This window comes from Alternaria viburni, assembly GCF_023758015.1.
Source record: "Alternaria viburni strain BMP 2772 chromosome Unknown scaffold_8, whole genome shotgun sequence".
NCBI classification, from domain to species: Eukaryota; Fungi; Ascomycota; class Dothideomycetes; order Pleosporales; family Pleosporaceae; genus Alternaria; species Alternaria viburni.
Window position 1 is genome coordinate 172442 of NW_026055777.1, and position 26511 is coordinate 198952.

Sequence of the window (26511 nt, forward strand, 5' to 3'; positions counted from 1 at the left end):
CCGACTGAAGCGCCAACACTCGGCCCCCTAACCGCTCAACACACACGGCGCGCCTTGTCTGCATTCCTCTCGTTGCAGTCGCGTTCTGGACTCGACGGTGTAATTAGACACTGTTGCATTCGGCGCATTGTAGTGGAAATTTGGTACTAGAGCGCATTGACCGACTCCACTAACCACAAGGCCCATCTGCTCTGCTTCCGTCCGCTCGACAATCCAAGCCTGCAGCTCATATCTGCACCTGTTTTCCGACATCGTCTGCCCGCCGCACACCCAACGAGCCATCACGCTGCATTGTCCACCTACAAGGTCGCCACTAGCCTCGCGGAGCACCACCTCTGCGATTGTCCCTGCCGTCGACCGCAACTTGGTCTTCACCGCGGAGCATAGTTACTATTGTCCTTATTCAAGCTTGCACTGTCTCAATTCACAACCTCAAACCACACAGACATTTCGACCGCCCAAGGACCGCCTTCTCACGCACCAACGTCTGCGACTCCTACTACTACTCTGCTACACCATCCACCAAGCGCACTCCCAACATACCCCACGCCTGGAACACAACCCGTCCTGCACCATGACAGACGCGCCAGAGAAGCCGCAGGTGACAACTGCAGCTGCTGCCGCCTCCGACGACACCACCAAAGCTGCGCCCACGTCCCCAGCACGGAGCGATAAGAGCAGCGATAGCGAAGGAAAGAATGTTAGGGAAAAGCTCAAGGACACACAGATCGATGCGCAGGCCACATCGGATCCCGTCCCGAGTTCCGATCGGCCCATGAACGACGCACCCAACGGCAGCGTTAAAGCTGGCGAACACAGCGCTTCTGGCTCAGACAGCGAGCGCGGACGGTTACGACGCAAGCGCAGCCGGGAAGACTTTGAAGAGGAAGCCGAAGCGGACAAGCACCCAGAAAAGAAGGTTGAGCGACATGCGCGCAAGAGGTCAAGGGACATCACAGCCGACCTGGAGGCTGGTGTGCCCGGAAAGCCTTCTCCAAGTACTATCTCAAGTATCCAAGAGAACGACGGGGACGAGCAGATGACATCGCCCAACAAGAACACATCCACGACCACTGCGGCCGATAAGACCCCAGGAGCCGGAACAAGCCCCAAAAACAAGCGCACACGCGATCAAGTCGAGAAGGATACAGATGCTAGCGCAGAAGCGGCGGAAGACGCCTCGGCAAATGGCAAACCTGCAGAAAAGTCGGCAGGCGAGGAGCGAGACACCAAGCGGTTACGAGACAAGAAAGCAGCCGATTCAACAACGGACACAACAGAGTCGAAGACCAAGGTAAGCTAACTAGCGCTGCGTGAATGTCAAAGACTAACGCTCGAGCCAGATACCGCCAGGCAGTGGGTTTGCCAACACTTCCGCCGCATCGCCTTTTGCCGCTATGGCAGCCAAACCTCAACCGCCGAAGACTTCCGATAAGGCCGAATCATTACCTCAAACGTCGGACGAAAAGTTCAAGTCATCTGGCTTCGGCGGCTTTGCAACCTCAGCTGCGTCTCCATTCGGGGGCCTTGCTGGTTCTAAACCAAGTTCTAGCTCGCCTTTCGGTGGGGCAAGCGCGGCCAAACTGTCCTCTTTCGCAGGAAGCGCAGCCTCCTCAACGCCATCAAGTGGTGGCTTCGGAGCACTGGGAAGCTCTGGTACATCCGGGTTTGGAGGCAGCTCTTTTGGTGGATCGCTGGGTGGGGGCTTTGGAGGCTTCGGCGGAGCCAAGCCCGTAGGCTCTTTCGCTGCTCCTGGTGGCAGTTTGGAGATTAAGGGTCTCAAGGAGAAAGAGAAGCCTTTTGGTGCTGCTGCAATCGGCGAGCCTTCTGATGATGAAGAGGGCGACGACGACGAAGACCCAGAAAAGAACGCAGACAAGGAAGAGCGACAATCAAGTCAGCCGCTCCTCTCGCAACAACGTAAGCCAATCACCGCCACCTCATGTCATCCTGTTAACCTTCCTGAAGCACACGAGACTGGTGAAGAAGGCGAAGAGACCATCTGGGCCGGCCGCGCAAAGCTTTACAACATGTCTGGCGAAGGTTCAAATAGAGGGTGGAAAGAGCGTGGCGTGGGAACATTCAAGTTCAACATCACGGTCGATGAACCCAAGAAGGCTCGCTTTGTCCTCCGTGCTGAAGGTACCCACCGACTGCTGCTAAATGCTGCCGTCACAAAGAGCTTGGTATTTGGAGGCGATGCACAGGGTGACAAGCCGAAGGATACCCGGTTGCTCTTCAATTCGCCTAATCTGGAGGGTGAATTGGAGATGCACCTACTCAAGGTATGTACATTGTTTGGTCTGAAAGATAGAATGCAACTGACTGTCGACAGCTGAAAGCCGAAAACGCAAAGCAGCTCTGGGAGGAGGTCACTAGGGTAAAAGAAGAGCAGCTATAGGATGCCTTTTCTAAAACCCTGGGTAATTTCGGAGAGGAGAGCAGGTCCAGCCTTGACGTCTGGATATGAGTGTTAATATTGCCCTTGGGGCTGTATTGGTCTGGCAAGCATACTTTGACGACAAAGCCACGATGAGAGCATGAAGGGACAGCATCAGGAGGCACCTTGAGCGGCTTTCACTGTATTGTATACATTGGGAGGCTGCCGAAGTACAGGACTGCCCGAATAACATTTGTGGTTCGAAGTAGAATCGAATAAAGAAACCATCGTACATTATGACATGTCTCTTGCTCGTACAATGTACCTCGTGATACCTGCTTCGCAAGCCTTGTTTCTCTTTTGTTTTCCGCCATGTCCACTAACCGTTGCATCGGGTCAGTCATCTGCCGATATTGCTCCTCCTTGTTTTTTCTCCACATGCAGCATCGCGACATCGTCACAGCTGCCCCTGGACATCCAGCGCTATGCTTCACAAATCTCACGCGTCGCGCTTATTACCGCTAATGAGCAAGACCGCATGAGCTTATCAGCGCTCGTACTTGACAATTCTCCGACTGGTGCGGCTCTGTACAGGAGAGGGCCAAAAGACACGATAACCCTAGGTGTGTCTAAATTAGGATGCGGCGCAGAACCCTTGGCTGTAGAATGTCAGATTAGGGAGGGGGAGAACGCCATGTATGACGTTGTACGGTGGGATCTGTCTGCCTGCTGCTGCGCCGCCACTATACTTTGGGGCCAAGGCGTTTGGGTATATAGGAATGTGTCTCGCAGAACTCTGATCTTGGATGCTTAGGAGGTCTCTGGGTACGCTGAATCTCTTCATTTTCTGACCCCCTCAATCACCAGCCTCTCAACGTTCTTCGAAAACTTCCACTAGATCACATCGTCGGCTTGGGCTCGAGAAAAAGAGTCAGAACAGATGCTTGGTTTCCTCCTTCCTTCGTTATTCGCTTGTCAGTATTCGCATGCTGCGGTGGAGATGCCTATGTCTACATCGATCTCATCTTCGAGAACAACTTCATCTACATCTTCGCCCAGCAACATGGAGGACCAAACAACCCCTTCACACCAACGTCGATCGAGATGGCTCTACCGATCACTTCTTCTCACCATAGCAGAGTGGGCGCGAGAACCATCGTCACGCTATTCTCCTACTGCAGTACACACCCAAAATTACGGAAAGGAAGAGGCGCAAGCGGACTTTATGAAGGATAAGGTGCCAGCAACGGAAGATGAGATGGCTGGAAACCATAATACAGTGGGTACAACCCATAGATGAATGCCGCCTGTGTATATCGCTGACTTTATGAACCCAGGGGAACGAAGTGACTGACAGTAAGAGGGATTTGCAGGCGAGCTTTACGCATGCGCGAGCACTAGAAGAAGGACGCTGATATTCGGCGCCATGCCATCAGGATGTGTCGGTGTTATCCAATTTCCTACTTATGGCGCTTTGCCCTCGTTTAGAAACAGTTGTTCAGATCTCTCCTCTGAGCCCCTTCATTCCAGTCCTGCCTTAGCATCACCACTAGAGCATTAGTCTTGCCGCATTGGCTGATTCCCAAGCAGCCACAGCCTTCAATACATCTTCTCGATAACACATTTTTGAACGGTTTGACAAGTACTGAATGATTCACGTTACCGAGGGACCATAAAACTTGTGTCGCATTTGCTGCATACACACTATTAAATTCTATCAGGTGAAAATAACCCAAGATAATGTATACTTTCACCTTGAATTTGTCTAGAGGATATTCGAAATGCGAGACGAGTTTCGTGCCATAGAGACGTGAACGGATGATTGGCATGGCATGCAATCGTCGTTTGAGGCAATGAGCCGTCCATAATCGGTACCAGAGCAGCAGGATGCGTCTTCGGTAGGCAAGTAACAACGCCCTCGGCCCTCGATCATCGGCATCCTCCTTCAATGAATGCCGCATTTCGACAGACAGCTTCTTATGTTGTCCTGTACCTTGTGTGTCCGTCGATCTTGTCCCATGCCTGCGGTGGTACCAACACAGCTCCTACAGACGCTCCTGCCTTCAATCTTTCCTTAGGTAATATTTGTTTTCCTTGTCCATGATTTACAATCACAAAAACGAATGAGACGACGGAGAGGGTGGTTGAGAATCGACGCCGGCGCGACTCGGTTCGGGCAAGAGTGGTGTTGTCGTCAAGATCTATTGCTGCGATTGCATTGTTAGTGGCGCATTGATATTTGTTGACATGTGCAGTCGTCAGCTTGTTTGGTAGCAACCGGAACGGGTGACGCGACTGGTGCAGGTGCAGGTGCAGGACACGGTGCGGAGCCGGAGGACACAAGGCGGATGAAGTTGGTTATCGTTTGGGCGCAACAGGCAGGCTCCGCGTCGACGACATATAGATAGCAGGCGGCGACGGTGGACCCCAGCCGTTGATGACGTTTGGGGTGGCGAAGCAATGCAGCATGTTTCATCGCGTTCCAGGCGGGGCCCTTATCGTTGTTTATTCGCTTCAGCGCATGCGTGCGCCTGCCCCGACCAGCCGCTCGCGCTCGCGCCTTCCGTGCCAGCACCGCTCACACAGACACAGCACGCCATGCTGATGCGACTCAAGAGACGTGGAATGAAGCACAGAAGAACGTTGGGCCTGCATTTCCTCGCAGCCTTGGGGCCTGGCACGGCGCTCGGCCCTCCGAACTTGATCTGCGCGCGACAGTCTGACCAGCGCCATCTGCATCGGGCCTGGCGCGCCTGCAGGCTTCGTGCCGGCCGCGCTCTCATTCGCCCGCCGCGTTAGCCTGCCTCCAGGATTCCGCCGCTTTCTCTCGTCACATCCATTGCCCAAACCACCAGGCCGTGACATGTTTTTGCATTTTCATCATCCTCTTAATGCTGCCCCAGTGGCCATCTCGCATGTCCCAGCCACGGGATATCCGTCTAGGCGGCGCCTCTGCTCGGGCGTCGACATGGCCCCTCGCGCCACGAATTTGATCTCGCACTTGCTGTAACCCCTCGTTCACTAATTACATCTAGCGTTCACTCCTGGCCATGTCCTTGGTGGTGCACGGGCCTCGCAAGCTAAGCCCTTCTCGCTCGCGAGAGTTGGGGCCATTCATTCTCAGGACATTCGCACGCTCGATTCTCCACTGCCGTTCTGACTCCCCAACCGCCTGATGCCGTCGTTGCCCTGCCGTCGCCATCTGGAGTACTAACCGCACAGTCGCACCGACTGTCGACGCCCTCGCCTCTCGTTGTGCGCGCGCCGCTTCCTTTGTGACAGCACGCCTCAGCCAACTCCTCCCTCCGAAGCCGCCTCGAGCCCTCCACCCTCACCACCCTGCCTCACCTGCCGGCGCATCGCTCCAACTCGAACACACTCAGTCTCAACACCCTCTCTTCATGATAGGCTTTCGATTTCACGCCCATAGTGACGTTCCTGAGCCCCCATCGCCCTCCTGCTCCCTATCCGCACACGCTGCGCTCCGACACGCAACCCTCTTCCCCTTAGCCACACCCTCTGTGTAGCTCGACCACTCGTCACAAAGCCCGGCACTCCGTTGACGGCGGTCACTTGATCCGTCTCGAGTCGCCGTCGGTCGCCCTGCTCTCTCTCGTCGCGCGTTGGGCGTCATGCGATCCCACGAACACAGAGCCTGAGCACCCACTACATGACACCACATACAAGCGAGCGTCATTGCCAGATTATGACAGACGTCTCGTCGGTTCAGGCGTATGCTGATCATCAGCCGGCTCCTCTCGCCCTCTACGCTGGCCCACCACCACCCACCTTCGCGACCGCCTCGCCTCCACTCGAACCCACCGTTGAGGACGAAGAGTCATCCACGATAAAATGCATCTGCGGATACTCAGATGACGACGGCAACACAGTCTTGTGCGAGAAGTGCGATACGTGGCAGCACATCGTGTGTTACTACGAGTCTGCCCAACACGTCCCCGACGTACACGAGTGCGCCGACTGCCTTCCCAGAGCTATCGACGCAAAAAGCGCTTCCGAGAAGCAACGCATCCGAAGGGAAGTACACAGCATCGGCGAGCGCAAGGGCAGACCGAAAGCCTCCGCCAAGAACCCCAAGAAGCGAACCAAGGACGCCCATGGCCCTGGACAACCCAATGGGTGGCCAGTGCAAACCAATGGGGACCTGCACTATACCCCCGACCGCAAAAGTGGTAGCCCACGAGATCAGCCACCGCCAAATAAGCGTCCAAAGACAAACCATCGTCCATCGGGTTCTGTAGGCGTCGTTAGTCAAGCGCCAGCTCTCGTGCCAACATCACGGAAACGAGGCGCTTCAGTTATGCTCAATGGCCACAGTCCTATGAAGTCACCCACCAACCCAGAGGCTTCTACCGAGGATTACTCAACCGAGTTCATACATCTCTATCGGCAACCAGAACCACCCTCCGCTGAGTCCAACTCTTACACCCGAATCGATGTCGCAAACGACATTGCTATGTGGCTACAAGACCCCGAAGCACTGGCCGAAGCAAGCGGAGGCAAGAAGCCACAGGACATCTTCTCACGCATTGACATGACCATCCAGGAACTCGAAACAACAACTGCGCCAGAGATTGTGAAACAGACAGATGTCGACTCGGGTGTACTAGCGCATGGTCTGCACCCACAATGGCACTTCATTACCGCCGAAACTCCGGTACCAGATGGTGGCTATGTTGGAGAGCTCAAAGGTCTCATCGGTCGAAAGGCAGATTACTACTCCGATGCATCCAACAGATGGGACTTGCTGCGACACCCTGAACCCTTCGTCTTCTTCCCACCCCATCTGCCAATATACATCGACACACGGCGAGAAGGCAACATCCTCCGATACGCCCGGAGAAGTTGCAACCCCAACATGTCTATGAAGATCTTGATTGACTCCAGCAACGACTACCACTTCTCCTTCCTAGCGACGCGCGAGATCAGCCCCGGCGAGGAACTTACAGTCGGCTGGGATATCGATTCTGAGGTAAAGAAACAGCTTCTCAGGGTCGTAACCAACGGTGCCAAAGAAGGGTTTAGGAGGATACAACCGTGGGTGTCTTGTGTCTTGGCAAACTTTGGAGGCTGCGCTTGCGATACATCCAGCGGCAACGAGTGCCTCTTGGAGCGCGCTCGTCGCAATACGATTACAGAGCCGGCTACACTGAAGACCAAGGGCAAGAAGGTCAAAAAGTCACAAATCTCTCCAATGAGTACAGGCCACGCAACCAACAGTCGTGCTGGTAGCGAAACAGTCAACCGCGAGGCTGTCGACGAAGACCAAATGGACGCTCGCTCTACATCTGGCTCACACAAATCTAGCAGTCGTGACATCACACCAGCAACCCACTTCTCATTGGAAGGCGACAAACTTTCCGAGCGCGAAAAGAGAAAAATCCAGCACCAAGAACTCCTGTTCCAGAAGCTTGATCATGATGAGCACAAAGGCAAAAGGAAACGGACTAGTGCTGGATCGAACCTGAACACGCCGAGCATCTCTTCCTCGGTAAGACACTTATCCACCTACTCGCTTCCTCCTGCTAATGCAGATATACAGAGACGACTCGGACACCCCGAACCTTCGCCGTCGGCACGGCACCGCGAACACAGTCACGGTGTAGCACGTAAAACGTCGGGTAGCTCTACAAAGACGAATGGCCGTCCTCCACCCCGTCCGAAGCCTGTCTATGTCGATGCGTCGACGCAAACGATCGAAGACAACAACGCAAAATCCCAGATCTGCATCAAGCCACGCCAAATGAAACCACCACTTTCATTCAAGCGTAAGCTTTTGCAGCAAGCGCAAGAAGACAAGCTGCAGCGCGAGCGAATGCGGTCCACGTCCGTTAAAGTGGAGGCCAAATCACCAGCTTTGAAGGACGTATCTTCGAACAAGCCGTCGCCACTGCCCCCATCTCCACCGCTCGAGGAGCCTACAGCGATGGACATATCTGCCGACCCCGTACCCGATACAAGACACAAAGAGCTTACACCAGCAAAGGAGCCTACACCGCAGCCTACGGTCGACGTGGAGATGACCGAACCCGAGGACACAAGTCCCAAGGCCTCCGACCCAAAACAAGAGGAAGCACCTGAGGTGACTGCACCAGAGCCTCCCAAGGAAGCTCCACAGCCATCAATACAACCACCCGATCCTCCGTGGTCAGCTTCGACGCCCGCTGAACCATCGCCCAAGTCCACCACCGGTCTCACACCAAAGACTGCAGACCTACACGTCGAAATGCCCTCGAAGCTTGATTTTGGCAACACTAGCAGCAACCGCGCCGTTACACCTGGATCGACTTCGTCTGTTCTCAACGAGAGCGCAGTCGCGCAATCACCAGGCATCTCAATGATTGCATCGCCTTTCTCGCCTGCCGTTAATAACGCCGTCAAGCCTGCACCGGCACGCAAGAAGCTCAGTCTAAGCGACTACACCAACCGCAACCGAAAAACCAAGCTGGCGCAAACGCAGTCGACTGGCTCGAACGCTACCCCTCCACTGGCCCAATCGCAATCAACCAGCTCACCCACGTTATCGACGGCTAGCCTGCCCAATACCAACTCACCGCCACCCAAGGCTGTCGAACCGATCCTCCCACCAGTTGCCGAGGAGGCGAAGCCGTCTGAGGTATCTGTCGCGCCTACTATGACGACTACCTCCACTTCGACATGAGCGCTATGATTCACGATACCTTTGCTCCTTTTCAGAACCAACTTGCGGGCCGCAGGGCGACCCGTGGTTCTTCGATTCTACCTTTTGGAGTGTAACAACATGTAATGATTACAAGTCAAACGATCCTTTGTTTTCTCACTTTTCCCTATCTATCTTTCTTCTTTCTTATCTTTTACTTCCAACGACTTGAAGTGTTCGGTCGGGTTTACTATACATTGATTTGATGGGGATTTTCAAAAAAGCGGGATACTTCCAATGGGCTTTCTACTACATGCAAACACACATTACCTATCTACGTACGGAAGGATCTGGCGTGGCATTGGTTGGCTCTCGCGCTGGGCATCTAAGAAACGAGGAAAATGAGAGTTGAGAAGACGGGCAGCCCCGTCCTCCTCTACCGTGCGGGTTGGAGATTAGTAGCGAAGCCATGTCCTCTACTGCTGAGCGTCTGTGTTTAGCTGAGATGAAATGAAAACAAGAACTCAAATCAATATACTCTGAGGTTCACCCTCGTATCAAGCGCCACTGTGTGAAAGAAGAGGCTGTGTTCATAATCTAACCTATACCACGCAAAGAAAAAGAAGAAGAAGAAGCAGAAGTACACCAGCAGCATAAGAACACAACCACTCATGCCCTCTAAGTCCCTCCACTGCCAACAGCCTTCTCCCCAACCTCCTCCCACTTCGCCGCCACCATTCTCACCGGCGTGACATTCCCCGCCAAAGCCCTTCCGTCCATCTCTATAGGGCTTGTCCCCATGCCATTAATATGTTTGGGATCGGGCCTGTACACCGTTTCGTAGTAACTCGGTATCGTCTCGTCAAGGACGCGAGGTGGTGGTGGTGGTGATGCGTAGCGATGAACGGAAGGAGCCGGAGATATAACGTCAGTGTCACCGGCAACGTTCGAGTCAAGGCTGTAGTCGTGATTGTCGTGGTGACGGTCGTTTGGAGGACTGCGCATGCAATTTCCCAATGGTGAGAGTTCGTATGGTCTGCCTACGGAGCGGTGGGCGAGTGCATCGTGGATGTCGAGTGGGGATTGCTGTGGGATGGGAGGTAACGTATGCATACGGTGGTCGATGAGTGCGTTAATGTCGTATTTGTACTGATGGGGATGGTACTGCTGTGGCGGTGGCGGTGGCGGCGAATGCGAAGGAGGGGGCTGTGGCATGTAGTAAGATGGTGCTGCCGATTTGTAGGGTTGGTTGTAGTTATACTGTGAATAGGCGGGGTCTGCCATGGGCGGCGATAGCATAGACCTTTGCGGGTATTGATGATAAAAGTCTCCTCCGTTGCCGGCCATGGCGGTAGAACGATTGGGACCTCTTTCCACCATGGCTGCTGGTCCCCTGTGATTTGGATCCAGACGAGGAGCTCCAGCTACTTCTGCTTTTCCGTCGACTTCATCCTTCAGGCTCTTTGTGCGGCACCAGAAGAAGTACAGTAGGGCTACGATGACGAAAACGGAGACGCCTGCGATGGAGATGCCTGCGATAGCGCCCGCTGAAAGATCAATTTGGGTGTCGTTGTTCGTGAGGCCAGCACCGGGTGTCTTGTGAGTACTCTCTGGTGGGAAGGGCTCGCCAGGGTTAAGCATGTAACTGCTGTCAAGCGCCATTTTATGTCTGAATAAGGGTGTACTAAGTCAGTATATGTCTCACATGCAGTGCGTACCGATAAACTTACTGTTGATCGATGCTCGTCGTTGCATTCGGATTGATAACGCCCACCATGCCATAGCCTATGCAAGACCCTGGTGCTGAGCAGTAGAAAAAAATGGGATCAGTGTTTTTGATCTCGATGCTGTAGGTGGGTGGGAAATCAAGGACAGTGTCGACGGGCTCGAAACCGCTGAAGAAACCAGTTTTACCCTGCCCCGTCATTTCGTATGGGATGCATGGGTAGCCGTATTCTGCGCGGACGACACTGTGATTTAGTGGATAGAAGGCAAACTCTATTATCTTTAGCACATTAGTATTTCCTCATCTGTTGATATGTGTACGGAGGCCCGATCGAGATGATGAATGAAGCTTCTACTTACATCGCCTACACTGGCGTTTGTCGACTCGGGTCTGAACTTGTGATCCGCTAGACCGACTGAAATAGTGTGTGTCTGCGCAGCTGCAGAGGTCGTCGAGCTTGCTGTGCTCAACGAGGCTGTGGGACTGCCACTGCTGAGGCCATCGTTGCCTTGCGCTAGACATATCGAAGGAAGCAGACTGAACAGCAAAGACAAGATGGAGAGTACAGGCACTCGGGACAACATAATCAGTGCTGCGATCGTCAAGATAACAGTATGAAACCTGAGAAGAGTTGCGATCGTGCAGAGAGGACGACGGAAGCTTCAAGAGAAAAGAGGACCGTGGGACTGACGAAGACGAAGACACCAGAGTGAAAATCAATATTCAAAGACGCAATACGCCAGCCTATCATGGTAGGAGCGTTGCAAACAAGGGATCGTAAACAGGCCAAGCGGCCAAATTGACGAAAAGAACGGCACAGGATGAGACATGTACGCCATAATCATGGTGGTACGTTTCTGTGGCTGTGGCGTAGATATGAGATTGCTATTCGCTGGAAGGTGGCCAGAAGTCGGCCTCAAGGGATGTTACGACAAAGAGTTGTGTCTTTTGCAAGGGTTCGGTGACCTCATGTGATCATCGCAAGGGCGACAAAGGTCAACAAAGCTCATCTGTCTTGTATCTCCAATAGCTATGCATCTGGGAATGTGGCCACTCGAACGCGTAATTTGAAGTTTGACAATGGTCAAGGATGCGAGTGCCCCGCCGCGTCGTAAGACCAAGGACTACGTGCAGGTAAGCGAAACAACATCCACTCATAGTCAATGGCACAACTCGAGGCGTTCATTCCGGCATCAGCAAAGGATGACGGTACGCGTTCCTTACTCACACGACATGGAAGAGAAAAAGACCCAGAACGGAAAAGCACCTGAAGGTATTGAGTTTTTTAACTGCTATTCACAGCTGAGATACAAGGAGAGGAGAGGTCCAAAAAATCGTACCATATGGTGATAACATAGCCCAATATGGCTTGGTATATTCCGCGCTGTTCGCTCGCATTAAATCATAAGTTGTCTACAGCGTCCATCATCAAAGTCGTATACTGTGGCAGCCTGAGGTCATCGAGAAGGTTGCGCTCGTCAGTGTCGCTGACGACACCGCGTCGCACGCGGCCTACTCTGTGTTGGATTGGCCTGATGCAAAAGTGCAAAGCTGAGCTCTCAGCGCAGGCCCGGGTCGCCAAAACCAAATGGATCGTTGCTCGAGGAGCTATTGGACCCCGAAACATAGCCCGACGGTGCCGCAGATGCTTGTTTGCCAAACCCAGGGTCTGGCAAAGGATTCCAGACCGGAAAGCCCTCAGGCGGCTGACTTTCACCTAGTGGTTTACCGCGAGCATAGTCCACGAGACTGCCGTTGATGCCAGTAAGTGCCCAAGCAAAGACGGCGACATCGCGAATGCTCTGCATGAAGTTGTTCTGGAATTCCATAGACGGCCCTGCCTGCACCATGGCCGGGTGCCGAGCGCCAAGAGGGTATTGGGGCATTTGCTGTGGAGCAGGATGGAACACGGGTTGTGTTGCCCATGGCGCGGCGTAGATACCGTTGTATTGCTGTGCTGGCTGGGCCACCGGCATGGTGCCTGGCAACATTGGGCGGGCACGACGTAGACACACAACCAAGCCATCTGAGGTGCAGGATATGACAGCCTCGAGTTCGATAGGATCGTCGCGGATCTCGGAACGAGGCGAACTCACGGACGATAACGACGAGCGGGCAGCGGATCCACCGAACATGGCTTGGTGGGTATTGTTGGGGTCATTGTTCCCGCCAGAGTTGGTGCGCGACGCAGACCGCTCTTCACTGTTATCCGTGGTGCGGTTTGAGTCTGACGGATGTCTTGTGCCGTTGGACGTGGAATGGCCGTCAAGGTCCACTCCGCCTTCAGATTCATCGTCGGAGCCCGTAACATCCGTCATGATGTCATCTTCGCTCTCAGACGAGGAAGCTTCAGGCGCATCGTCCTGGCGCGGGTCCCGGAAGAAAAAGCGCATGTATGCAATGGAATCGTTGCCTTTGGCCGATTCGAGACAGCGGACTGCATCTTCAAGACAATTGGGAGCAATGCAGTAATAGAAGCTGCGACCCTTCATAGCCTCTCCGGAGATGCCAATGATTTGCTCGATCCCACTGGTTGCGTACATGACGGTCAGGGTACGCGTGAACCTGTTGAGGAACAAGGCAGCTCGCGGCTCATGGGTCTGATCATCGGGGCCGAGGTCAAACTTGCTGGACAGGTGAGACAACATGTGGTAGCGCGGGTCCTTTGGTGACGAGGCGAATAGCTTGCGCACTATAGGAGCCTCGACTGCGCGTTCTGATTGGCTGGAATCAGCATGACGCAGGGCCCAAACGGGTTGAAAGACTTACTTTGGCTCTGCATGCCATGTCTGTAGATGCTGGTGCAGCAAACGAGGACATCGTAGACGACGGAGAAGCAGCATTCACAACCGACCCATTCGCCCTGGCGGTTCTTCAGGCGGCAATAGGATAAGACAGCAGCCTTGTCCAGTCTCACGCCGCGGCTGTGGTGAGCTCTGGCCAGCGGGAGTTCCTCTGGATGAAAAAATTGCCACACGGACCGATTGACTACCTCGTCAGGTGTATGACCGAGGATGTCGACAATGGAGTCGGAAGAGTACAATATGTGGGCGTCATCGGAGAGGTCTGTCTTGGGTGAGAATTGGCAGGCAAAAGGCAGGGTCGACGTGACAAACCGTGAATGGTGATGAAGGTGGTATCCATGGTAGCAAGAACGGGGGTGGTGGTCGTTCCTGCTCTACCGCACGCGCCCTGGTCTGTCGAATCTAATAACTCGCTCTGGGACGGGCGGTGGAAATAAGAGCAGGTTGGGCAGTAGAGGCGAGGGACTGTCGGCGGGTCAAATAGGCAGGGTCCAGGTGGCACAGAGGCGCACAGGTGCGGGTAAGGTGTCTAGAGGCCGTTCAGGCGGTGCGACCAGAGCACGGGGTGGGGATGGGATGGGATGGGATGCAGATGGCAGGTCGAAACGTATACGAGTCAGGAGCTATGATGTAATGGGCGATCACGAAGCAGCAGGCGCCCCTCACCCGCGACAGGGCAGGCGCGGGCAGCAGCGAGGAAATATATGAGAAAGCTCGCGGGCTTGGGCTGCCGGAAGGGGCTAGCAGCGAGCAGTTGGGTCGGGTGCATAAATAAATCAGCGGAGAAGGAGCGGAAGCGTGACGACGGCCAGAATGGCGGGACCGGAGGGGCGCCAACGGGCTCAGCAGCGTCTGTGTCGGCAGGCGGGCCAAAGAGAGGGCTGGGAGTAAGTAAGAGGACGGTTGCGACAGGTGGATGTAGTGGAGGATGCGACAGGCGGCGTGGCATGCAAGAGAGGTGCAGAAAGTGAGCTGACGAACTGCTCACCCTTGCCGCGCCCAAGGATCGACGCGAGACGTGTGCGCAACGGCGGTTAGCAGCTCGTCGGCAGCGGCGCGGGGCACCGGCAGTCGCCCTGCACCTCTGGTCGAAGGAGTGCGCATCAGGCCACTCGGGTCAGGACTGCCTCGAGTCGTGCCTCCAAATGTCCGCGCGTTGCACACGCCGGGTGTGCTGAGAGCCCTGGAGAGCCCAACTGTCAATCCATGCGACTGGCCTTGGCGCGCCCGACGTCGATGATGCATATCCATATCCATTCCATGGCCGCCCAGGTGCCTGCATGCAAACTTTAGCCTAGCGCCACCAGAGCAACCACGGCCAGCCTGCGAACTGCGAGCGGATGCCCCTCCGCCAGCGCTCTGGCAAACCTACCCAGGCGATTGCCGCTGCCCACAGCATCGCCCGGCCTGCGCGTCTCCTGCCTTGGTCGTCCCTGCCTTGGTCGTCCCTGCCTTGGTCGCCCGGCACTGGGTCTAGCGGCGCGTGGTACGGACCTGTTACTTGTCATCCCAAGCCCTCAACCGAACAACATCATCGACGATCCTCCCCAAACTACGCCACAAGCCACATGCAAGACCCTCAAGGCCTCTTTCCACTGCTTCACCGTCTCTGCCTGCGGGCCCCCGCCTGATTGGCGGCACCACCTCCGTCCGCCTGCTGCTCGCCGCATGTCTCTCATTCACCTGTTTGCTGCAAGTGATAGCTTAATTTCCATGACACTAAAAGCCCTGTCCCTCGCCCTCGCTTCTTTCTAACCCCCGATTGGCACACACAACCTTGCACTTACCTTGCACTTGGGCTACCTCACGAGACCCGCGCCCTGCATATCAGCCATTACGGCTGTGCTTTCCGAGCTTTCCCATGGTATGCACGCCAAGATGGACTGCAACTTTGAACTGCCTTCGCTGAGGGCCACTTTGAGACTAGGCGTAACCCATGCCTCTCGTCCTGCGCGTAGCCACCACTAACTCCTCGACAGGCCCCAACCAAGTCTAGGCTGAGCTCTAGTGAGTCAGGAAGCATGCGCGTCAGCCGTCACTCCATGCAATACTCATCACGTTGCAGCTCAGTTCTACGATGTAGACTTCTATCCCTATACCGCTCCCGGCCAGGTCCCTGTTTTCGCCGTGTGCGGAGGTCCATTTGTATGTATCACCCTGTGTGCAGTCTGCCGTCTACTGATTGGCCAAGACCGTCATATGTCGGTGTAAACTTGACAGCAACGGCACCGTCGAGATCCTGCGGTGGTTTGAAGATGACGAGGCCACTACTGAACACGGCACGTCCGACGATAAAGTAGGCACGTACCCTTTGTGCGCGGCCTGTCTAACCATCACCAGGTCAACTACAACAGTATCGTATGGTCTCAGGCTGAAAATGGCGACCCGCTCGTCTGCGTCACAGGAGACTCTCGCATCAAGGTCTTGAATGTCCAGACCGGGGAGCTCACAGCAGTACGGGCCATATCACTGATTGTATTGCATCCACTGACCTTGCACCCAGACGCTGATAGGCCATGGCGATGTATGGATATCATCTGTCGTATGCGGCGAGCTGCCTTCCTAACATCCTACAGTCCGTGAACGATCTCGCCATATCGCCGATAGACCCGACCATTCTCGCCTCCGTGAGCATTGACCATAGTCTCCGAATATGGAGCCTCCACCCCAATCACGAAAAGCAGCCCCTCGGAGCCATTTGTTACGGGCAAGGCCATAAGGACCAGGTGCTTACCATTGTGTGTGACCTGCAAATATACCCAATTAATATACTGATATTGCCAGGCATACCACCCGAAAGGCCAGTACATCCTAACAGCGGGTATGGATACCAGGATCAATTTGGTAGGATGCACCACCCCGGCCTACTGCTTGACAATGCTCTGACAAGTCTAGTGGGCAGTACCCGAAGACCTCAAGGAACACGCTGGCACCGACAAGCCGGCCATAGTGCACTATCCGCACTTTTCCACTACCGAGATACACACTGACTTCATCGACTGGTAATGATCCCCTTCTGAAACCGATCTACAATTGCTTACTTCATGCAGTGTCCAATGGTATGGTGACTTGATCCTCAGTCATGCCTGTCGCGAGAACAAGATCATACTTTGGGGTATCGATCGATTCAATTCCAATCGGTCTACGCCTCCTCCGCCAGTCCCCACATCAAGCGCGGTCCACAGTAGAACCCCTGTGACAATTCCAGCGAACTCGACCTCAAATACACGGTCGGCATGGGGCGGGCGCTTCCAGAGACTTCTGCAATTCGACTTGCCGCACACGAACCAGTTCTACATTCGCTTCTCCATCTTTCACGAGCTTGGTCGTCATCCGGTTTTGGTTGCGGGCAACGAGAGAAGCAAGACCTTCTTTTGGGACTTACAACGCCTAGAGAAATCGGGTACCGGAGAAGATGACTCCCTGACTTCGAAAGGCTTACCGCTCAGCCTACCTAGACACGTGCGCGAAGGAAGCTCGGCATCTACTGCCTCATCTGCTATCAGTACAGGCTCGGGTAATACCAAGACCAAACAGAAGCGGCTGAATGAGCAATCTCACGATCGAGGCATATCCGACCCCTTTCGCTCGATCAAAGCACACAAGATCGTCGAGACTCCAAAGTACAAAGCCTTCGCGTTCCGTCACTTCTCCTGGAGTCGTGATGGTCAATGGTGCGTCGGCGCCGGTGACTGTGGGACTATCAATATATTCAGCCGTTGGGATTCCCTTCCTCCAATCGATACAGACAGGGAAATACCTACACAGGAGGGTGACGGCCCACAGATCAGTCAGTCCAACCGCACACCAACATCAGCCGCGCGCACGAACGATGTCGGACTCAGCACGAGCATTAACTGACATAGTACGAGCAGACAAAGACATGATCACGGACTCGCTGGACGGCCTATGTGAGGCACATGCACTCCGGCAGCAGATGGCCGCGGATCAAGGGGAACCTTTCGACGAAGACCTGCGACCTCTTCTGGATGAATATGTGTCCAGCTTGCCAAGTCACGAGAGAGATTTCGCACGTTCAATGTACGAGCGGTGATTCAGACTGGGAAGTAAACAGCTGAACACGTGTGGATAGCTGGGTGCGCGGCCCCATAACACAACCACAAATATTCGAACGCGACCGTAATCCTTACTCGTCGGCACGGTCTCAGCTATTGTGACTCACGATAATGGCATAATACACAGTGAATACAATCAATCTATTGTCATTGAGTTACAATAGCTAATCCAAATTACCGAATGTGAGTTTCGGAGGTGACAGTAGGAAAGATGCGGAGACGAGATGCTGGTGGGAGTAAGATCATAATAGGGTCGCAGGCAGCCAACCACGTACTAGTGGTTCGTCACCCCAACAATACCAAACAAAAGTTGCCCGTCATGAAAGCTGTCCCATTTCTCAAATATTCTTTCATCTCTAACACCATTTCCCAAACATTGCGTCGTCTGCCAACTCCATCACAACGTACCGAAACCTTTCGTACAGTACCGACACCCCTCCAAGCGCTATCACAGAAAAGCAATACCATTACTCGCAGTTTTCGGCAAGTCACTACGCCCAGGCAGACTTAAACTAATCATGCACGCTTGCAACACGCAAAACTCACACGATTCCGCATCTTCCACCATGTCGACTCCCACCACCGCGTCTCCAGACCACGTCGCGGCCACTCCCTCAACAGTCGCAGAGCCCTTACCGCACGAGAACTCCGTTCTCTGTGGGCACACAGGCTGCACGCGTAGCTTTCCAAGGGATTCAAACATAGCTGCAGGCCACAACGGCGATTACCTCTGCGCTCTACACTGGCTCGATTTATTCGATGCATGCCATGAGTTCTACAATGACTGGTGGAACTATGGTAATGTCCAACGGGGAGCCTCGCCAAATTACACGCCTGAAGGATGATTGCGGGATTGAGGTGGAGAGGAAAAGAGCAGGAGACCAGCGACGCGGTTCTAGGGGCCCGCACAAAATCTCATCAGCAACAGTCACACCCTCTACGCTCATTATTAGTCTACTGTTGCCACGAGTACTTGCCATGGTCATGGAGAACTCGAAAATCTAGACAAAAAGAAAACCTCCAATTCCCACACTGTCGCGAGTGCGCAGCGCCTCCTCGTCGAGCACATCGGTGAGTGCAGAAACCCCCCACGCAAGCCAGCCCCAAAAAGGGTCTGCAATGTGCGCAGCGCTTGCCGCAAACGCGACCAAAGATACGGCACAGCTGCAGCCCGCGCCAAAATCGATCCCGGTAGCTCTGCCGGAGAAAGAAACAAAAACACAGGAACGCGTTGGCCTTGCGCAGGGACAGCAAGGCTTGCCGGGCATGTATTGTTTGGTACTACTTGCTTTTTTTCGCAACACGTGGGCGCTACCGAAATGTTTTATTTGCACTACACTATACTGCGCTTGCTGCATGGCAACCATGCATCGTCTTTTTGTTTTCGAAGGACGTACAGTACTCGTATCGAGGGAAGCTGCAGGACAGCCATAGATGACCAGGCGAGCGAACAAAGCGACAAGTAGCCCGAAAACACGGAGTACAGTCTGTTTGCTCGCCCATACCACGAGCAGGGGCTTTGTCTGCGTCGAGACTTCAAGCGACGAACAAAGGAGGCAAGACAGTAGGAGAGAGAGGGAGATGGTGTCTTTGAAACACGTTTGTCTCTTAGGAACTCTACGATAAGGACGTTGCCATATACAAAAACGAAAAAAAATACATTGTACTGAGTCGGAAGATGATCAGTCCGAAGTAGCAGACATGTCTTCTCCATCATCTGTATCGTCATCATCAGCAGCAGCAGCAGAACTGAATATCGCGTGTTCATGCGAGGAATGTACAAGTTTCCTTCGTCCAATCTTCCCTTCGGACTCACACTACCCGCGAGACTTCTCACAATTCATCTTTCCACCCGCTTCTACCTCCCAGGAGCCGCCGTCGATATGGATCGACAAGCTATCGTTAGCAGCATACGACATGCTGATAACCGCCCCAACACCAGCATCGCAAAACTCCGATAATACCAGTCACCGCAAGCGACGCAGCCTCGCTATTTCCACACAAGATCCCGACACCGACATACGCAGTGCTTTTCCAAAGACACCGGGGACCTTGCGCTGCTCGAATGTCCATTGCAGCACCCGTCTTCCAATTAGCTCAATGTTGGCTGCTACAGCACGGTTTCCTGCAGATCCTTTGTGTGCAGAGCACGAGGAGCAAGCTGTTCGAGAAGGACGGGATGCGGCTCCCCTCGAAAGCGTTCTCATGTTGGACCAAGCCTGCAGAAGCAACTACGGGAACAGAACTAGTCGGTCGGGCTTGGGTAGCAGGAGTAATAGTTCAGCTTCCTGGAGCAGTTTGGCTTCTTGGGAAGGTGACGATGTGGAGTTTGAATGGTGCAAAGGCATTTGATTCGAAGCTTTGCTGGTGAATTGCAGTTATCATCGCTGTCGCTATTGAGCAATGGGAACTTTTTGGCATCGATTGCGTCGCTGGTATTGCGGAAGTCGTAAGTGACTCGTCGTATATGAGTTGTTGGTGAGCTATCGCAGCACTGCAGGATGGCCATGGTACTAGAGTTTGAAATTGCGCACGCAGAATCTGCTTTGCCATGGAGGAAGGGTTATCGAGCTTTGCCTCGTTTTGAGGAGATTGTAAATGGCATTATTAGCAGTGAAATCAAATAGCAAAGAAGATCTATTTTCTCAAAAGACGTATGCACACCATATGGCGTGAAAAGCGAACTAACAACTTGGATGAATGAATGAATCCGCACTTTCCCATCGAATGCTGGTATATAGCATGAGCTGAAGCTGCCCCGAGTAGGAAGCGTTTCATCGACATAAGCCACGTTGATGTCTTGAGCACCTGAACTTCGCATTCATGTATCAAACGAGATAGTCGAACTCGTCGTATACATCGTATTGGGTCTCACTACCCATCTCATGCATCCACTGCATGTGTTCAGCGACCATTTCGTCGAACAAATAATCCGGGAGTGAGTCTTCAAGCCATGCTTGCTGCATTGACGCATCGCAAAGGTACAGGTGCCGATATAGCTCCAGTTCATAGGCCTCGTCTTCATCCTCATCGGGCGCCATGATCCAGCCATCGCCTACTCCGGTCGCAGCCAGCTCATCCCTCTCGTCAGTTAGCGCTGTGATCCAGACATCTTCCCTCTCGAAATAGGATCTAGAGTTCTTGCCGTGGCCATAGCGGCGACCTGTCTGGGCATGGCGATAAGGCTGCCTGGCGTATTGTGGGGGAGCTGAGAGAGAGCCACCCAAACGGGTGTGGAAGGAGCGGTGTGCGGCTGTGCTGCTGCGAGTCGCAGGAACGCCTAGCCCATCGATTGCGATTCGTTCCCCTGGAAAATCTGGAACAAACGAAAATGTGGAAATGTGACCCGAAGAGGTCCCGAGATGCTGGTTTGCTGACTCAGTCTCGCTTATCCATAGATCGTATTCGTCGTCGTTGTGGTCAAACTCAATATCAAAGAACTCAAATCGGCAGAGGGGGCATGTTCGCTTGGTTTGCATCCACTCCGCAATGCAAGCGTCACCGAAAACATGCCCACAAGGGAGCTGGAGTGGCACCTCGGCATATTCGCCTCTGGTGGACGTGTAGTAAGGGTCTAAACATATGCAACACCGCTGTGGCTCGTCTGGGCCCACTCTCACCGGTGCATACGCTTGACGTCTTTTTTGGTGTCTGTGGCTGGGCATGTCTGAGTAGGAAGCTGGGGTCCAATAAGGCTGGCTGATTCATGAGGTTCCCACTTGGCGTGAACGCGATCGTCTGGTACCAGCCTAAAGGTACCAGAGGAACAAAGGCGGGGGTGAAGTAAGACCCTAACGCCGGTCATTGTACATGGAGCTTCGCGTTCCATACCAGACAATCTCTAGAGGACGAGTACCATGGTACACTGTGCGGAGCACAACGTGCCGCACTTTCCGATCGAACGTCTCTTAGTCAACCGCGAACAGTGCTCTTTCTTTACTGGCATGTGTCATTGTAAGGCCATTGTTTGAGACCAGCCTCGCATCAGTGATCTCGGCAGTTACACGTGGACATTTGCTCGCTTCTGAGCCTCCACAAAAGACTAGCATCATGCAAGTGACGCTGTTTGGTCGTGCATGCATGACAGCCAGCATCGGCTTCACCGTCGACTTCATCCTCGCTGTTTTGCTGTTGTGGAGTAGCTCCGCATCTCAGCTCGCCTCTAGAAAAAGCCATCGCGACAGGCTTTAGGGTCTAGTCGGACATTTTGCGTCGTGGGCGCGGCGTCTAGATCCGCGGAGTAATGTGTGCCAAGTCTGTACAACACGCGGCGCTGGGCGAGGACTTGTGTCGGGTTTAACTCAGGATACCGAAGAAACGTCTTCAGGGTAATGGCATTGTTAGAAATCATGTGGGGTGGCTAATGTCTCCGACTGCAAGGTTGGCAGCTAAGCTCTGATGTTTCCATGGTTCTGAAAATCCGCGAGCCAGTTAGTTGGTGCAAGCGGAGCCGGCAGCAATTTGAAAACGCGGTATCGGTAACAAGTCCTGTCGATGACCCCGAACTGGCAGGTCAAATGACTAGGAAGATAGCGTTTGCCATGGAGAAGGGCTGCGAAATCTGTGCACTAACGGGGGTGAGCACCGCAGACCAATATTGACAGCTCCACGCCAGCCTCGTGGCGTGGCAGGCGTGGGCTCACCGGCCGTTTTTGGGTTCGACGCCTTGCCAGAAACGCCGCAATTGGCATCCGCATACTGGGGCATTATCAGTGTGCCGAATATAGCGCATCTTAGCGTAGGTGGTGAAGGTTTGGTAGACATTATACTTCCCTCGCCGTTGGCAGGCGTCAATATCGCCAACCGACTCTCTGGAACGATTTCGATGATCGACTCAGATGAAGACAGAGCTGTCGTCATGTAAGGGTGTTGTTGAGGATTTCTCGAAACTGCAGAAGCCAGCGTGCTAGCGTTATCGAGAGTGGGGCCCGCTTGGCCGCTCCGGTCGCGCTAGCCAATCTTGCTGTTGGTGGTGCGGGAACGGTGCCTGAATGCCAACACGTTTGTGGAAATTGGCTTGATCTATCTCCCGTCTCATCCAGACTTCGCTAAAGGAGATCAGCACGGCGACGCAACTGACAAGGGGCCCGCTCGTGCGTCAAGCTTTAGCCTCAGGCGCTCTCCCGTCACTATTTCGGGTTGTTTATGGACACCCGGCACTCTTCCTGGGCTCTTCGGTGGACGCGATCTATGCGGCGCTTCACCACACTTGTGGCTTGCGATCGTATCACTTCTCAATAACATCCCTTGCTCCACCCATGCTTACTGTGATACGGTGCTTTTCGGACACGATGAGGCTACAAGCCACCAGACAGCGGCGTACGGCTGGAACTTGCATCGTGGTACCAAAACGTCCATTCTGTTCCATGAGAGTCGACACGCTCGCGATTCTGGGCCCGATGTGGTCAAGTTCTCGAGCCTCACCACAACGCGCCCAGCTGGAAACGTTCCGCCAAGCGCTATCGAGCGGCGTTAGCAACAACAGCGGCTTGCAACTAACAATACAGGTCTCGGCTAAATCATGCCCCATGTATTCCATGATGATGTCCTGGCAATGTATAAGTAAGACGTCTCTGCTCGTCAATTGAAGATCCTCATCCACAGCAGCACTCAGCAAGCTTCACTGGCATCTCATCAGCACTATCCTTCTCCATCACCATCTCCTCCAACCAACCTTCAACATGCGTAACGTTCTTCTCGCTACTTCCGCCCTCAGTGGCCTAGCTGCTGCCCTACCCCAGATGATCAACATCGAGGCTGCTTTGGCCGTCCCCACTCCCACCGTTCTTGGACCCAAGGCCGAGGAGACTGCTGAGCTTCCAGTGTCTTACAACCAAGCTGCCGCTGCCGCGTCTGCTGCTGCAGTAGTTGCTACAAGTGGTGCAGAGCTCAAGAAGCGTGATGCCTGCCAGGCCCAGCCTGCTGGGTACGTTGTTGTGCTGAACACCTTTACTGCAGAGTGACTGACAATCGACACAGTGCCGGAGCCGAGTATGTTCCTGGACAGGGCTCCGTTGATGAATACCTGAACAAAGAGAACTCTCTCCGGAAAGCTGCCCAAACCGCAGGCACTCCCGAAGGTTACACCAAGGCCTTTACCAATCTTATCGGGTCCACCGAACAGATTGGCTACTTGACCTACAAGACTCTCGACACTTACAGCCCTGATGAGTGTGCCGCCTTCTGCAACAGCGAGAAGTACTGCCTTGGTTTCAACCTCTTCTTCGAGCGCGACCCCAGCGTCGACCCCGGTGAGGGATGCAGTGACCCAGCGCCCGTCACAAACATCAAGTGCTCAATCTACGGATACCCCGTGGCTGAGGCATCGGCCACCAACCAGGGCCAGTACCGTGGTGACTTCCATGTTGTTATCACTGGCAGCAACGGTAAGCTTTCTAACCCTGCTCATCGCCCTGAGTACTCCTTACTAACATATACTCAGGTTACTCCAAGGCCGGCAAAGGAGTCTGCAAGCCCGCCCCTACCGTCGAGGGCTTCAACGCTCCCGCCAACCTTCCCGCTGCCATCAACGCTCCCTTGATCAAGAAGCAAGGCAAGGACTACGACACCTACAACGGAATGCGTCTCTTCAACACCAACCCCTACGACCCCAGCCTGTGCGCTGCAGCTTGCGAGTCGCAGACCCAGTTCGACAAGGAGCACCTTGCTGACGCCAACGGCGAATACAAGCCTTGCAACTTCTTCACCTCTTACATCTTGACCAAGAACGGTGTTCCTCTTGGTACTTACTGCGCACTTTACACTCAGTACTGGGATGAAAGCTATGCCGTCAACACTGGCTACTACTACGGCGACGATGAATACTCCGTCATCTGCGCTGCTTCTTACACCGATAGCACACCTGACTCTGGAAAGAACGAGGCGTAAGCTCCTGCGGCTTCTTGTTAGGGGATAAAGCAAGTATGTGATGATCTGATGGAGGATAGAATGTCTTCAGCTTGTTCCTTGTTAGCTTAATGTTCTAATCTAATCGCTATGCCAACACATCTGCTTCCGTGCTTGCTTCGGCATCTGAACGAACTTTTTGTCACTGCTTTGACCAAGTCTATGTGATGATCTTTGATGCAAAACAGCTTTGGTGCGATTTGGTATATTGCTTGACAATAATGTCCCCGTCTACTTCCAGTCGCCCCGGAGCAACTCAGCAGACACGGAAAACCACAGGGAATACTTGATGTTCCTTGCTTAATAATCCTGATCGTCGCTGTGGCGACGGTTGGCTGGGTTTTTAGGCCCTTCCCACCCGGCACTAGTTTCTGACATCGTGCATGTCAGAACGTCAGAATGCACGACCACTCCGCAACTCTTTTCTGAACTTGTCAAGCCGTGATATACAGCTTTCTCCACATGTACGATGATGACAATTCATGAGATTGTAAAGCAGTTGCAATATTAGCACTGAATTCTGGCTAGTGCGTGGCTTTCGGCAGCCATCCTCTTAAATCGCGGTAGGGTGCAGGATCAGCGGCAACTCAGATGCCGAACAATAACCAGATTGTTAGTGGAAGGACGGTATAGGAAGTATATAAAGAGATGCGCCGCTGAAGAGGAAATATGTCAACCAGCCCTCGATCAACTTCGACTCTCAGCATCCACACGCACGCAGCACGATAGCTTACAATCACTCACTGATATCTCATTCCGACATCCATCTCTCTCCCACATTGTTCTATCAGTACAGTTTGAGAACATGTCCTCAAAACCAAGCGTCGTCATTGTTCCGGGCAGTTTCTGCCCTACAAGCATGTACGACCCTCTCGTAATGCCACTTCGTGCCAAAGGCTACGATATCCACGTTCTCGAACCACCCTGCTATCCTGCTGGCTACAAAGCCAACTCCGTTACTCAACCAAGCATGTATGACGACGCAGCTTATGTCAACGAGTTTGTGAGAAAGCTCGCAGACGGTGGAAAGGAAGTCATCCTACTTGCGCATAGCTATGGTGGTAAGTCCTAGATTTTTCATACCTTTTCTGATAGATGAAGGAATGACTAATGCTGATATCATATAGGTTGCCCAGCAACCGAGGGTATCAAAGACGTAACGAAGAAAGAGCGAGAGCATCAGGGCAGGACTGGTGGTGTGGTACGCCTTGCGTATCTCACGGCCGCCGTACCACGTGTCGGCGAATCCTGCGGTCAGGCCCTTGCACGCGAAGAGAGTGCCCCAATCGAGGTTGATGCAAACGGATGGGTAACGCAGTCCGATCCTGCCGCTACAGCGTCACTTTGCTTCAACAACCTCACGCTGGAAGACGGCATCTCGTACGTTGCCAAGTTTGGCAAGCATCACGGTGCTTGTTTCGGTGACGTACTTACCCACGCTGGCTACAAAGATGTTCCTGTGTCTTGGTTATTCGCAGAAGAGGACCTTATCGTTGTACCAAGGGTACAGCAAACTGCCATCGATGTTATCGAGGGAAGTTGGGTCGGTACAGAGAGGGACGGGATGAAGGTGGATGTTACCAAGGTCGCCTGCGATCACTTTCCCCTCGTTCTTGATGAGAAGAGAGAGCAAGTGAGTGTTTGGATTGAGGGCCTTGTCGAGAAAGGAGGCCGCGAATAGTTACGCGTGGTGAGCCTTTACCGCAGTGGAAACGAATAAGTTCCAATGCTTGAGCAACTGGCTTCTGGACACGTCAATCGGATGTGCTTGTACAGTGCATATATAGCGTAGCATGTTATCTCAAAGAAAGTTCTTGCCCCATCTTCCTCTCTATCAATGATCTCTTCTGAATGCCACAGACGGGCGCACCAAGGTGCTGAGACGGTGCCTCAAACATCTAATCCCAATCTCCATGGTCCTTGAACTGCAAGTATACTCAACTTGCCACAAGTACCGTGAGAAAGATTGCTCGTCGTTCTCC

General features: G+C 53.6%; 8 protein-coding genes across 8 annotated transcripts; 5 read left to right on the top strand and 3 right to left on the bottom strand.

The window, feature by feature from the left end:
* Positions 1-574: 574 nt before the first annotated feature.
* Positions 575-2401, top strand: J4E79_004493 (uncharacterized protein; the record flags this gene model as incomplete). Its single annotated transcript, XM_049353378.1, has 3 exons — positions 575-1294; positions 1344-2285; positions 2336-2401. The coding sequence occupies 3 exons, from the start codon at positions 575-577 to the stop codon at positions 2399-2401; spliced, it is 1728 nt and encodes a 575-aa protein (XP_049211826.1).
* A 3649-nt stretch (positions 2402-6050) lies between these two features.
* On the top strand, positions 6051-9059 carry J4E79_004494 (uncharacterized protein; the record flags this gene model as incomplete). The annotated part of the gene is made up of 2 exons (XM_049353379.1): positions 6051-7889; positions 7941-9059. 2 exons carry the CDS (start codon positions 6051-6053, stop codon positions 9057-9059), a joined length of 2958 nt encoding a protein of 985 aa, XP_049211827.1.
* A 636-nt stretch (positions 9060-9695) lies between these two features.
* J4E79_004495 (uncharacterized protein) lies at positions 9696-10679 on the bottom strand (the record flags this gene model as incomplete). The annotated part of the gene is made up of 1 exon (XM_049353380.1): positions 9696-10679. The coding sequence occupies one exon, from the start codon at positions 10677-10679 to the stop codon at positions 9696-9698; it is 984 nt and encodes a 327-aa protein (XP_049211828.1).
* Positions 10680-12302: 1623 nt separating this feature from the next.
* J4E79_004496 (uncharacterized protein) lies at positions 12303-13887 on the bottom strand (the record flags this gene model as incomplete). Its single annotated transcript, XM_049353381.1, has 3 exons — positions 12303-13459; positions 13513-13809; positions 13860-13887. The coding sequence occupies 3 exons, from the start codon at positions 13885-13887 to the stop codon at positions 12303-12305; spliced, it is 1482 nt and encodes a 493-aa protein (XP_049211829.1).
* Positions 13888-15425: 1538 nt separating this feature from the next.
* On the top strand, positions 15426-16553 carry J4E79_004497 (uncharacterized protein; the record flags this gene model as incomplete). The annotated part of the gene is made up of 9 exons (XM_049353382.1): positions 15426-15476; positions 15527-15554; positions 15613-15692; positions 15739-15843; positions 15888-16001; positions 16051-16071; positions 16124-16174; positions 16332-16391; positions 16443-16553. The coding sequence occupies 9 exons, from the start codon at positions 15426-15428 to the stop codon at positions 16551-16553; spliced, it is 621 nt and encodes a 206-aa protein (XP_049211830.1).
* Positions 16554-20451: 3898 nt separating this feature from the next.
* On the bottom strand, positions 20452-21167 carry J4E79_004498 (uncharacterized protein; the record flags this gene model as incomplete). The annotated part of the gene is made up of 2 exons (XM_049353383.1): positions 20452-20881; positions 21160-21167. 2 exons carry the CDS (start codon positions 21165-21167, stop codon positions 20452-20454), a joined length of 438 nt encoding a protein of 145 aa, XP_049211831.1.
* A 2137-nt stretch (positions 21168-23304) lies between these two features.
* J4E79_004499 (uncharacterized protein) lies at positions 23305-24511 on the top strand (the record flags this gene model as incomplete). Its single annotated transcript, XM_049353384.1, has 3 exons — positions 23305-23549; positions 23603-24009; positions 24066-24511. The coding sequence occupies 3 exons, from the start codon at positions 23305-23307 to the stop codon at positions 24509-24511; spliced, it is 1098 nt and encodes a 365-aa protein (XP_049211832.1).
* Positions 24512-25388: 877 nt separating this feature from the next.
* J4E79_004500 (uncharacterized protein) lies at positions 25389-26210 on the top strand (the record flags this gene model as incomplete). Its single annotated transcript, XM_049353385.1, has 2 exons — positions 25389-25590; positions 25657-26210. 2 exons carry the CDS (start codon positions 25389-25391, stop codon positions 26208-26210), a joined length of 756 nt encoding a protein of 251 aa, XP_049211833.1.
* Between the last annotated feature and the right edge of the window lie 301 nt (positions 26211-26511).